Raw genomic sequence first — 14,052 nt, 5'->3', positions numbered from 1 at the left:
TTCTATTAGTAATTCAATAGCAGACTAAAACACCTCATCTTTCTAAATCACTAGCCAAAAATCATATACATACTACACAAATATTGAAAGAAAATAATGTTCGGATTTTTAACAAGTTGGAGACTACCCTCTATAGGCCCTCTGTTTTTCTCCCACATTGAGCATACCGGGTCCCTTGATCTCAGTTAATTTTATATATCCTCAGTACTGCCATGACCTAAGATGAATTGCATTTTGATCCAACATATTTAATACCAGTTTGGAGGGTTCTACGGTTGTTCTTTGAGGTATTTTTCTTTTGTTTCGGTAGTCTTGTTTGAATCCATTTTCAGAGTCAACAACAGTACTGCACAATTTCACATCAAGAATTTTCTGAGGTTGCTGCTTCTGTAATAGCTTGGACTTTCTTTTCCTTCTCAGTTCCTCTAGAGAAGCATATATAAAATGAGTAATTATCGCTGCTAAAGAATCGCTAGAGTCAGCAACGCTTCATAGCAACTGCATTTCCTCCTCTCCTCCTTGCCCTCCCACCACCAACTCTCCCCCATAAGTTAAGAATTAAAGATGCATTACTGGAATAAAGAAATCTGACCTGAAATATGTGTTGCAGCAACAATGGCAAGTAACCAAGACTATTAACAATAATTTCCAATGTAGCTGGAAAGGTTAGATGATCTGTCTTTGAAATGAGCTAACTCTGCACACTTTCACAAGATTAAAATCAGTTTGCTTTTCCTTCTGGACGCTTAGTGCCTCTCCTATTCCTACTGTCTCAAAAAGATGTGGCAGTTGAACACATAAACAAGTGGTTCTGGAAATTAACTTTCTGGACCAGAATACAGCTCAAAAATGAAATTCTGTTCTGCCTCAGTTTTCCTATACTTCACTGTGATCATGTATTATTGTGGTTTCTTCTTTCCTGGAAAGGTGATAGTAGAGTGATAACATTTCTGACACACAGAAACTTAAAAACAGAAAGAATGACAACCATGTGTTATCTTGTGGGGAAATCTATCCTTTTAAAGGAAATAGGGTGACCATTCACCCACAAGCTAGGCCATTTTGGAGCTACAAGAAAGAGGTCATTTCTCTCTGAAAGTAATGGCATTGAGGAAGTGATTTCTGCACCTAACTCATCACCTGTAAAATAATTGTAAGACTTCGTGGGGTGAGTGGATGAGTGTTTCAATTGATGCTGGCCCCAGAGAAATACTAAGTAACAGTAATACTGAGTACTGCCTGTGTTCAGACAAGAGTGTATCACCAACGTCATCATCACCATCACAACCAATCTTCAAGGGCTGCCTAGAGGGCGATAAGAGCTACCACCAGGGGTTTTCATGCAAGTACAAAGTTACTCTACCTATCTAGAGTTCCCATTTCCCCTGACCCATCTTGCAGGACCAATAGGTTCCTGACAATCAAATGAAGCGAGCATGGGAAGAAATAGAAACAGCATTTTAGAATTACAAAGAAATGGCACCTTATTTTTATCCCACAATCATATTTAAAATATGAAATCCACACAAACATTCTTTCCAATATAAAGCAGCAGGAAAGGAGAAGAGTCAAAGAATCTCTACAGAGAGAAGTCCTAAAATCATCCAATCCAGTTAGCAATCCATGATTTGGAATCCTGCTCCTCTCTGTGTTCATATACGAGCATCCCTGTTGAGCCCCAGAAGAAAAGAAGAGGACTCATTGTTCAGAAAACCGTCTTTGCAGATTCCAAGGTGCAGTGGGTTGAGAGCTGACACCTGCACCTACCTCTCTCTGTGGCTGGCTGGGTGCCTGGTCCATGGCACGGAGGTTTAGGACATGCACCTCCTGTGGCAGCCCGGTCGTGCCTCTGCTAGCACACCCCGACAAGACAGTGAAGCTCTCCATCAAGGCCTGGACAGGATGGGAGGCATTGACGGGTGACAGTTCACACTGCACACTGGGCTCTGGACCTGCCAAGGGAATCACAAATATGAACCACTTAGACACAGCAATTAATTCTGCCTCAAAGAGGGAGTTTTGGATGATCAAGTCACTGCCAACCTACCAGTGGAACCTTTCCAAGTGAGCTGATTCCAGAACTACATGAAAAAAAAACACTGCCTATTCTTCTGAGGTCCCAATCTCTTAGATTTCTTTTGGATGTGTTTGATGTGTTTTTGATTCTTTTTCCTAAAGAATTATTTATTTAATTTTATTTATTCATTCATTTATTTTCATTTGACCAGAGAAAGACAGACACACAGAGAAAAGGAAAGTGAGAAAGCAAGCCATCAGATCTGGGACTTGAACTGTGGTCGGCCATGTGGGAGTGCCCAGCACCTTACATGCCACCTGCCGATCCAATGTGTATTTGATTTTTTTTTAATTCCCTTGCAGACTCACAAGTCACAAATGTATTCCTCTGGATGGAGGACATCTTCCGTTTGACTATTGAGTTTAATTCTTTCTTCCTCCCTTGGGAGAAAATCAGAGCTAAATGGAATAAATGCTTTGAAGTCCCATAATATTATGCACAAATAATATTAATACCTAAAATTATACCTTCCCCAAAACTATAAGGTAAAGTCCCTACCTTTTTAGAGTTTTGTTAGGAAATGCAAACTTAAGAACAAATATAAAGCAAGATGTAATGAGTTGAGGCAATCAGTCTGAAGTTTGGATTAGAGGTCAGAAAAAATCCTTTCAAAAGAGGTATAAGCCGAGCCCCCAGCTAGAAAAGGTAAAGCCTGATTATACTTGGTTCCTGCTTCCTCATTCTCCCTTCCTGTAATTAATCAAGGCTTAAGTTCTAAATCACTCATTCCTTTCCATCGCTACTTTACAGACCCTAGGCAATTAGAACTCTTCCTGAGAGAAGCTTCAGGTCTCAAGTTCTTCAAGCTACCTTCCTTAAAAACATGGACCAGCAAGTGGCACAGTGGTTGTGGCGCTGGACTCCCACATGGCCAGCTATGGTTTGAGTCCTGGACCCAGAGACTTGAAACTCACGCCAGGTGAATGTGCGTGCATGCCCAAAATCCCGAGAGGAGAATGGAGGAGAAAGGACTGTGGCATGGCCATCTTCCCTGGGGAGTTATCTCTCACTTTCTCTCTCTGGATCTCTAATAAGCGCACGTGCCCCATAGCAAAAATCTCGCTAAAAATAAAAAAGCATAGTCCACCTAACCTGGGGTGCTCAGCTGTGTGGCTGCCCCAAATTCAGATGCCCACCCTTCCTATCTCTGCAGACGTTCCCTGTCTCTTGAAAACTACTGGCCTGAACTCTTTGTCATGGTACAAAAGGCCTTCTTGATCTACTCCATTCCTCTCTCTCATCCCTCCCACTCCAGCTATGCCAGTTGACTTAAACACCTCCAAACATACCACATGTTTCTTGACTCCACGCTTTTATTCAAGCTTGTCTTCTCTACCCAAATTCCTCTTCCACTCTAACTCTATCCCCACAAAAAATATCCCAAGCAGAGGGACATTTTTTTCAATGTTCTCCCCCAATTTCTTGCCCAGCTCCAGTGTTCCGTTTATCACATGGTAACCACTGGTGTATACATCTGTCTCTGCCAGCCAAATGTGACCTCTCTAGGGCTGTGGGTGACTGACTCTTCTTTACATCCTAAGCACTCAGCTACAGTGCTGATCATACAAGAGAAGCTCAAAAAAAAAAAAAAATACCACACACATTAGGTTGGTCGAGCTTCAGTAGTGCATGAGGAGGATCCTGCTGTGCAGTGGCTGGGGCCACATGGGAGGCCCAGGTTTGGTTCCCAGGCCAAACTCAACAGGCGAGGCTCAGTGGCTCAGGCCTGTGGTCCTGGCTGACTGGGAGACGGGAGCAGAAGAATCACAAGTGGCAAGACCTTATCAGAAAGACCTATCTCCTTCCCTCCCCATACTCTCATTTAAAAAAAAAATTCATGGGGCCAACGTAATGGCTATGTTGCTGAACTCCCATGTAGTCCACCGCGGTTCGAATCCCGGACCCGGTGGCTTAAACTCATGCCGGGCACGTGTGCGTGCGTGCCCAAGATCCCGAGAGGAGAATGGAGGAGAAAGGATTGCAGCGTGGCCATCTCACCTGGGGGATCATTTCTCGCTTTCTGTCTCTCTGTCTCTCTCTGTCTATCTGGTGAGCGCACATGCCCTATAGCAAAAAAAAAAAAAAAAAAAAAAAAAAAAAAAAAAAAAAAAAAAGGAAAGAAAAAGAAAAAAATCATGACGTGAATAAATGAATCACTGAGCTCTAAAAACTGCCCCCTCTCTGATCAGTGAGTAGGATACCATTCTGGGGACTTGGATTTGTCTGTAAAGACTTAATTTGGGAGACAGTTTGCTATAGTGATGTGAGGTACAACTTTACCAAGTTGCAGCCTCATTCCACTCACCTGGGTGATTAGAGACATCGAGGAAGGAGGAACCAAGATATGTAATCCTCACACCCTTCTGAGAGCGTGGTGCTACGGTTCTCGCTGGACAGCTGAGGAGACCAGCACTTGAACATACACAGCCTGAACTTGAACCCACAACCTTAACATGGAACCCAGATGGATTCCACTTGGATCTTCCTGACTTCTGAGTAAAAAGGGTGCTTTTGAGGACTGCGGTCCCAATACAAAGGCAAATGTAGTTCAGAACCAGCCAGGCCTGTACCCCGCTGCTGTGGCGTAAGCAGACACCCAGCCCAGTAGGGCAGGCCTATTTCAGGGCGCCCAGAACTTATCTAGGCTGATAAGAGCTATCTGGTCTGAAATGAAGTATGGACCTTCTCAAATAATCACTGCCACTCTCTGCGTGGCTGGATTGTACCCAGCTGCGTTCTGAGAAAGCACGAGGTGGTGAAGGGAGATGTCACCGCAGCAATGGCAGGGGCACTGGATGCACGCTCCCTGAGGCCTCGGTGCAGGGAGACCGTACGAGGAACTGCTCGCCCTCCCGCCCTCGCAGCAGTAGAATAACTGGTGTCCAGAGAAAGTCTCTTCCTACTCAATTCTGGGGACACAGACAGGCTATAGCTACTCAGAAGCCATACGGAACTGGTTTCAGAACCTCCTCCCACGAATTTGTGGTAATCACAAATTAAGCAAAAATACAAATGCTTTTCAGCCCTGTGTTTGTACGTGTGTGCAAAGCTCTGACAGGGCTAAAGTTCAACCCAAAACACATCCGCAAAAGGCTCCATCTGCTTGATTTGCCCTTCTCCTAACGATGCCACTGTCACGCACAGGGTGTTCTTAGTCACCACACAGCTCATCTCCACACTGGAGCAGGAGCAAAGCTCAGAGAATCCGAGGTAAGATCTCACCCAAGGAGGGAAGGAAGCAGAGCGGAGAAGTCCTCGGTGCTGAGGAGAGCTCACCTTGCCTTAAGAGCCCAAGTTCAGAGTCCAAGACAGGGCAGACCCCCTCTTTATGGGCTGTAATTCCAGCCATGGGTTATATAAAGCAGTCCAAGGTCAAAGATTAAAGAAAGCAATGCACAGGGCAGACTCTGGTCAAATGAGGGAACAGCATCTCTTTACAGAGGCTCATTAGGGTGGATGTTTTACTTTTATTTATTTATTTTTAATTTGACCACAGAGAGAGGGGGAAAGTGAGAAAGCAAGCCACCAGATCCAGGATTCGAACCACACTTGGCCATGTGGGAGTCCAGCACCCCAACCACCACGCCAGCCCCAGGGTCAATATTTAATTACAGTGTTCCTGACACACTGGAGCAGTGTTTAGTTACTGAATTTTTCTGCCGAGTTTGAAAAAGAAAAGAGGTACAACACTTAATTAAGCTATCCTTATGTTCCCCTCCCCCCCAAGAAAAAATCAGGAATTATCTACCACTACCCCCAAAGGTATGTAAGAAATGGTGTCTGCCAGAGTTCAACAGTGCAGGACCAGCTCCATGGCCTGGTGGTTAAGGCAGGTAGATCCCACATGGCCGGCCATGTGATTCTAGTCCCAGACCTGGCAGATTGAGAAACATGCCCAAAATCGCAAAAGGAGGAAAAGAAGGAGGAGAAAGGATTCTAGAGTGACCATGCCTCATGGCAGGGAGGGGTCAGCTTTCTCCTCTACCTCTCCCAGACTCTGGTAAGCACATGAGCCCTCTAGTAAAACAAACAAACAAACAAATGACCAAAAAAAAAAAAAAAAAAAAACCCCAGAAAGTTCAACAATGTCAGTGTGTCTAGTAAAAGTAATATGAGAAATTGCTCCCATTTTTAAAGTGCTGACTATGCCCTGGGCAATACTAGATGCTATATATCTTTCCAATACACTGTAAGGCGGTGGAGTTATCCCCATTTTAAAGAAAAGGAAAATAGGCTAGCCCCGTAAACTAGTGATTAAGGGAGTTGGACCCCACATGGCTGACCAAGGTTTAAATCCCAGCGCTGGTGTTTTAAAAAATACGCTGAGTATGTGTGTCTCTGCCCAAGGTCTCGACAGGATATGGACATGAAAGAGAAGGAATTGTGGCGTGACACTGGAGGGCCACTCCTCTCCTCCCCTCTCCTTCTCTTTCTGTCTGTCTCTGGTAGGCACACATGCAATTAAAAAGAAAGAGAGAGAGAAGAAGAAAGAAAGATCCCGAGAGGAGAATGGAGGAGAAAGGATTGCAGCGTGGCCATCCCACCTGGGGGATCATTTCTCGCTTTCTGTCTCTCTGTCTCTCTCTTTCTATCTGGTGAGCGCACATGCCCTATAGCAAAAAAATGACAGGGTCTCCTTTTGTCTCAATTCTACCACCTCAGACTCCCAAGTAGCTGGGACTGCAGGTGTGCCCAGGAGGCACTCTATCATCATTGAGGAAATTGGAAAAGTATAATTTTCTCGATTATTATTGGAGAAGAGGAAAAACCATGAGGCACTGTGTGCTCAGCAGATTTTGTACCTGTGATGACCGTCTGCCCTAAAGCTTCTCCTTTCAGAGCTTCTCCTGTCATTCTCTACCTAAGAGTCGAAGCTTCAGTCTTGGATGGGGTGGGGGGCCCGGGGCATCAACCACAAAATGAAGATGGCATTTTTGGTAGCTAAGAACCAAGTCCCAGCTGGGGCTTCCCCACCTCAACTGTCACAGAAAGCAGGAAACACAAACCTCTTTTTGTCCTCTCTTCCTGAACACTCTTCTGCCTAGACCCTCTGTCTCTCCAGGTGGCACGGCAATCCCCTATCCCCCCACAGTCTCCACACCCCCAGTTCATCTTGCCACAACCTGGACCAGGCCCAAGTCTTCCTGGCTGTGCCCCTCAGCCACAGCCGGCCCTGGACCCATGTCCCATCCTCTCACCTCAGTCTCACGGTGGTCACTTCGGCAAACTGCCCACACAAAGCCAGGCTCAGCTCCCTCAGGAGAGCTCCACCTGGGGCCAGCGCGAGCCAGCCCACAGGCTGCACCACACACGCCTGAGGTAACAGGGTGCCTCTGACTCCCCCCGACCACCATGGGGCCCCCACGCAGCACCCCCACCCGGCCACAAAGGCTCAGAAACCAGGAAAGCGTGTTCTGAAACGGCGTCTGACTCATCTATTGGCTCTTGTGGTGACCCCTGAGCTCTGGGGCTGCAAGCACAGGACCTCGACAACAGCCTCGGAGGCTGGGAGTTGCTCTTGTGGTTATGGCTGGAAACCCACAGCCCTTCTCTTCCCTTTGCAATCTCCTCCCCAAACACGCTCTGGGAGCTACTTTACCACCGTCAGCATCAGGAGGGCAGGGGCGGCGAGAAAGAGACACTGGCTGAAAGCGATGACACCCATCGACACACACGCCTGTTCACTTGGCACTACCCTGCACAGTCCAAGGCAGGCCAGATACGCTATCGACGCCTCCCAGACACTCTGTAACGGGGCAGAACAAACACCTCTAGCCCCACTGTGAGTGAACTGCTGCGCGCCACAGGTGCGTGCTCCTTGGCAACAGCGCACACACAGCCACTCCAGAGACGCTCCTCCCCAGCGACTCCCTAGGCAGGGACTTCTGTTTATGCTGGGCACCTCGCACGTGCCCTGTCCAGGACTCTTCAGAGGTGATTCCCAAAGAAATCTAGCCTTTGGCTGGTCTCAAAGCGTGGGATGAGTTTATTCTCCTCTGTGGATGTCCTCACACTGGGCGTTGTGTTTTGCTGGAGATACCCTCCTGCTCTGGAGCCAAAGTCAGGCTCTGTTCACCCTCATCCACCATGTGGACAGAGACAGAGCCCAGGCCCCCATCTGCCCACACAAGCTACTTCTATCACTAAAAAAAAAAAAAAATGTACTGGGAACCAGCAGTTAGCTTAATGGCTATGTCGCTGGACTCCCACATAGTAGACCGCGGTTCGCGTCCCGGACCCGGTGGCTTAAAACTCATGCCGGGCGCATGTGCGTGCGTGCCCAAGATCCCGAGAGGAGAATGGAGGAGAAGGGACTGCAGCATGACCATCTCCGAGAGGAGAATGGAGGAGAAGGGACTGCAGCATGACCATCTCCGAGAGGAGAATGGAGGAGAAGGGACTGCAGCATGACCATCTCCAGACAAAGGCCACACTGACAGCCACCACCAACCTGCGTCCTTCACAAAGCAGGCCCTCCACTGGGACTGTTCAGCCCTGGGCCCATCGGGACGCTGGGCTCCCCCTTGTGTGGTAAACCCAGGTTAATTCTTCACGTGTAAAGTCAGTTATCATGGGCCTACTCTGGGTCATATTTGTACCAGATTGTTCCTAATCCTCATAACAACACTGTAAAGACAGTATTTAAACTTCTACTCTATAGAGTGGTAGGAACTAGGGCTCAGAGAGGTTAAATAATTTACCAAGGATTATCCCCTTCCACCCCACCCCCAGTAAATGCCAATAGGGGACTTGAGTGTGGGTCACTCAGACTTCAGGTCCAGAGTCTCACCACCTGCTCTGGCCGTGCACATTCCAGGCCTCCACCTCAGGACTGGATGAGCAGGCTAGCAAGCCAAATACAAATATTCATTTACCCTGCAAAAATAAATAAAACTACTTGGTTCACGCTAGTTACCTCTGGGTGACTTAAAAGGTTTCATAAACTTAATGAGAAAGCACAAGCTCCTTTCTCATTTTACCAAATGTCCTCTTCATCATTTTCATTCACACTTGCTTATCTGGACACGTGGGAAAGGTTCTTCAGATCTGGCTGTAACATCAACATCTAAATTCCGAGTTACACTTAAAGAAAAAAATGTAATGGGCTCACCCTTTCATTATGTCCTTTAGAAGCAACACAACATTCCAATCTCAGTAAAGAACCCCCACATCCATGTTGGCTGCAGGCCAGCCCCCAAAACTTGACAGAATGCAGACAAAGCATTTAGGAGGAACAGATGCATTTGCTGCACACATTCTTAAATTTAATCTATCCCCAAAGAAATGATTCACATTACACCACATGCAACACAGAGTTAAATATTGGAGGGGAGAGGTATTGTTCAAGAAAAGGCATGTAAGTAATTTTCACATTGAATAATTGTGATCCTCAAGCATTCTAAATACCAATGCATACCAAGCTGACACAAACATCTGGTACCTATTCCACATCATTTCCAGCACTCCGATTCCCCATATCACCCAGGGTACTAATGAGGAGTGTGTGTTCAGCTGTAATAAAACTGGTAAAGATGCAGAGGGAATTAAGGAGTAACATTATAGCCTGGGACCAAGACATCGCAGTGGGGAGATTTTATTCCAACAACACCATTGGCTAATAAGGGTTTCTGTTATTGTCCCACAGGGAATTCTGCAATGTTGTCAGCTGCAAAGAGGAACAAACTCCCACAGATTGTGGGGCTGGGCACTGCAGGATCTGTTCTGCCCTTGAGCTGAAAATCCCCTCTACCCTCCATGGGATGCAAGAATCTGTAAGAAAGGGCACCCGGGAAGAGTTCTCAGCCCAATAGCCCAGTCTGGCTTTCACTGAGCTTTAGCAGAGAGAATGTTACAAGCACCAGGATCTGCCGCAAAAACAGAGCTTGTAGAAAATACACCTGGAAGGCCCCAGCTCAAGAGTGCTGGCTTCCTGGCGTGTACACAGCGTATGCTCGTGTGTGTACATCTCGAATTACAACCCACAGGATCTACAGCCCCTGGGGGACGGAGCTAAGGAATGTACGCCTATGAAAGTCCCAGGGGCCTGCAGCCACAGCACCGACCCCCCAAACACGCTCTGGGAGCTACTTTACCACCGTCAGCATCAGGAGGGCAGGGGCGGCGAGAAAGAGACACTGGCTGAAAGCGATGACACCCATCGACACACACGCCTGTTCACTTGGCACTACCCTGCACAGTCCAAGGCAGGCCAGATACGCTATCGACGCCTCCCAGACACTCTGTAACGGGGCAGAACAAACACCTCTAGCCCCACTGTGAGTGAACTGCTGCGCGCCACAGGTGCGTGCTCCTTGGCAACAGCGCACACACAGCCACTCCAGAGACGCTCCTCCCCAGCGACTCCCTAGGCAGGGACTTCTGTTTATGCTGGGCACCTCGCACGTGCCCTGTCCAGGACTCTTCAGAGGTGATTCCCAAAGAAATCTAGCCTTTGGCTGGTCTCAAAGCGTGGGATGAGTTTATTCTCCTCTGTGGATGTCCTCACACTGGGCGTTGTGTTTTGCTGGAGATAACCTCCTGCTCTGGACCCAAAGGCAGCAGACTCAAGTAACCTGTGGCCAGAAACTCAGCAGGTGGCCCAGACCAAGCCAGACAAAGGCCACACTGACAGCCACCACCAACCTGCGTCCTTCACAAAGCAGGCCCTCCACTGGGACTGTTCAGCCCTGGGCCCATCGGGACGCTGGGCTCCCCCTTGTGTGGTAAACCCAGGTTAATTCTTCACGTGTAAAGTCAGTTATCATGGGCCTACTCTGGGTCACATTTGTACCAGATTGTTCCTAATCCTCATAACAACACTGTAAAGACAGTATTTAAACTTCTACTCTATAGAGTGGTAGGAACTAGGGCTCAGAGAGGTTAAATAATTTACCAAGGATTATCCCCTTCCACCCCACCCCCAGTAAATGCCAATAGGGGACTTGAGTGTGGGTCACTCAGACTTCAGGTCCAGAGTCTCACCACCTGCTCTGGCCGTGCACATTCCAGGCCTCCACCTCAGGACTGGATGAGCAGGCTAGCAAGCCAAATACAAATATTCATTTACCCTGCAAAAATAAATAAAACTACTTGGTTCACGCTAGTTACCTCTGGGTGACTTAAAAGGTTTCATAAACTTAATGAGAAAGCACAAGCTCCTTTCTCATTTTACCAAATGTCCTCGTCATCATTTTCATTCACACTTGCTTATCTGGACACGTGGGAAAGGTTCTTCAGATCTGGCTGTAACATCAACATCTAAATTCCGAGTTACACTTAAAGAAAAAAATGTAATGGGCTCACCCTTTCATTATGTCCTTTAGAAGCAACACAACATTCCAACCTCAGTAAAGAACCCCCACATCCATGTTGGCTGCAGGCCAGCCCCCAAAACTTGACAGAATGCAGACAAAGCATTTAGGAGGAACAGATGCATTTGCTGCACACATTCTTAAATTTAATCTATCCCCAAAGAAATGATTCACATTACACCACATGCAACACAGAGTTAAATATTGGAGGGGAGAGGTATTGTTCAAGAAAAGGCATGTAAGTAATTTTCACATTGAATAATTGTGATCCTCAAGCATTCTAAATACCAATGCATACCAAGCTGACACAAACATCTGGTACCTATTCCACATCATTTCCAGCACTCCGATTCCCCATATCACCCAGGGTACTAATGAGGAGTGTGTGTTCAGCTGTAATAAAACTGGTAAAGATGCAGAGGGAATTAAGGAGTAACATTATAGCCTGGGACCAAGACATCGCAGTGGGGAGATTTTATTCCAACAACACCATTGGCTAATAAGGGTTTCTGTTATTGTCCCACAGGGAATTCTGCAATGTTGTCAGCTGCAAAGAGGAACAAACTCCCACAGATTGTGGGGCTGGGCACTGCAGGATCTGTTCTGCCCTTGAGCTGAAAATCCCCTCTACCCTCCATGGGATGCAAGAATCTGTAAGAAAGGGCACCCGGGAAGAGTTCTCAGCCCAATAGCCCAGTCTGGCTTTCACTGAGCTTTAGCAGAGAGAATGTTACAAGCACCAGGATCTGCCGCAAAAACAGAGCTTGTAGAAAATACACCTGGAAGGCCCCAGCTCAAGAGTGCTGGCTTCCTGGCGTGTACACAGCGTATGCTCGTGTGTGTACATCTCGAATTACAACCCACAGGATCTACAGCCCCTGGGGGACGGAGCTAAGGAATGTACGCCTATGAAAGTCCCAGGGGCCTGCAGCCACAGCCCCCACCTGTGTTTTCAACAATAAAACTTGCCTTCAGGCTGAAGAACTTGCCTTCAGGCTGAAGCTTCTCCCTGGTAGGAAACAGAAGAGTTCCAAAACCTGTTAACAGTAATATCTGGAGGGGCCAGAGGGGGACAGATTTTTCTGCAGCACAACTTTTTAGGCCTATCTTATCATAGCTTCTTTCATCCTCCAAGCCAGTATCTAAATCCAAACCTACCTCTTGACAAACCAACCCTTTTCCAAGAAGTCAACCACTAACTTACCGGGCTAAAAGCCAGCGCATATCTGTATAATGTTGTGTTGGAATCATGGTGAAGCCACTTGGAGGTACTGCCTTGGTTCGAATTGTGTTTTAAATATTCAAAAGGAAACAAAGGGCAGAGATTCTTAAAGAATCTAAAAGGCTCAGCGTCAGCATGTGCCAAGCTACACAGGGCATTCACTCTTCTCTGTGAGAGACATTGCATGACCCGTAAGTGCCCGCAGAGGGGACTGAGGCTTATTCCTGAGGGGTGGTGTTTTGTTTTGTATTTTTATGACCTGAAGAAAAGAGGAAGCAGAGAGGACGTGACCCAGGGGTCACTACCAGACCAAGCAAGAGGGGTCTTTGCATTAGACAAGCACCCGCATATGGGACCAGGAGATGGGGGAGTTGGTACTTGTGACTTAGTACTTGCTTGACCTTGTTTTTAAATTCCGCAGAAGCTCTCCTTTACTCCATGTTCAGCTCATAGATTAAATGAGGCACTCACTATACACTAAAATACTTTATAAATTTCAAATACGATTATAGACATAAAGTCCCGGGGGGGAGGGGGAGCAGAAGAAATAAATGAATGAAAATATTTTCTCCAGTTGAAAAATGTTTTCTTTGTGGGCTTTTAGAATGATTCATAAACTATCCAAGATAAGATGTTCTTATTCTACACTCTAGCCATTACTCCCCCAAAATTATTTCTAAGAATCGCACTGAGAAGATTTAAAATAAAACCATGCATGATATTACAAGAAAAATCCTGTTCTCTGAGCACATTCTGGAAGTACGACCTGGAAGGTGGGAACAGGTCATGTTTCTGCCTCCAGGGCATTCCAGCAATCAAGGAGGAGAGTAATCTGGCACCATCTTGACCAATTTTCTTCTCGTTAGCCTTCCATCTTCAAGATAGTGCACCTGTTCCTGTTCCTCTGACAAGGTCTGAGGAGGCTGGGATAGAATGGGACACTGGCTACAGTGTTCATGTATGGGGGATTAGCACTTATGGGACGTAACTGCCTAAGTGGCTCCGTAAAGAGACCAAGAACGAATCTGAAGGTTTGGAGGAAGGGAAAAACATCTTTTTAGAATCTTTTATTCCTACTGCCCTGTGAGTTTGGCAGGCAAAATAACTGAAAAAATAATTAAAAGTAAAAAATAATAACACTTTTTCATTAAGATGAAAATGCTTAACTGACCTAGATACAAAGTATCAAATTCAACTTAGCCAAAGAATAAAACTGTAACTGAATTCCTATTAATGTAGTAACATCTTCCAACAAAGTGCAACTTTCCGGGCTAGAAGGCTGCCTCTTCTTAACCCCAAAGGCTGCCATCACCAAATCTGAGACCTCAACTTACCCCTAAGGTCATCACTAAACTAATTTTTTAAAACCTAATCTGGCATGGGGGGAACCAGCAGTTAGCGTAATGGCTATGTCGCTGGACTCCCATGTAGTCGACCGCGGT

The 14,052-nt window shown here is 46.6% G+C and overlaps 1 protein-coding gene across 1 annotated transcript in view; it reads right to left on the bottom strand.

Annotated features, from left to right (window-relative positions):
- Positions 1-14,052, bottom strand: part of TGFBR3 (transforming growth factor beta receptor 3) — a 206,811-nt gene that overhangs the window by 137,448 nt on the left and 55,311 nt on the right. Inside the window, exon 2 of the mRNA XM_006140157.1 lies at positions 1,768-1,952. Coding sequence (XP_006140219.1) covers positions 1,768-1,952 — 185 coding nt within the window. The remainder of the gene's footprint in view (positions 1-1,767; positions 1,953-14,052) is intronic.

This window comes from Tupaia chinensis, unplaced genomic scaffold (assembly GCF_000334495.1).
Source record: "Tupaia chinensis unplaced genomic scaffold, TupChi_1.0 Scaffold000023_1, whole genome shotgun sequence".
Taxonomy (NCBI): domain Eukaryota; kingdom Metazoa; phylum Chordata; class Mammalia; order Scandentia; family Tupaiidae; genus Tupaia; species Tupaia belangeri.
The sequence above is the reverse complement of the archived record's forward strand: the minus strand, read 5'-3'. Positions and strand labels throughout refer to the sequence as shown.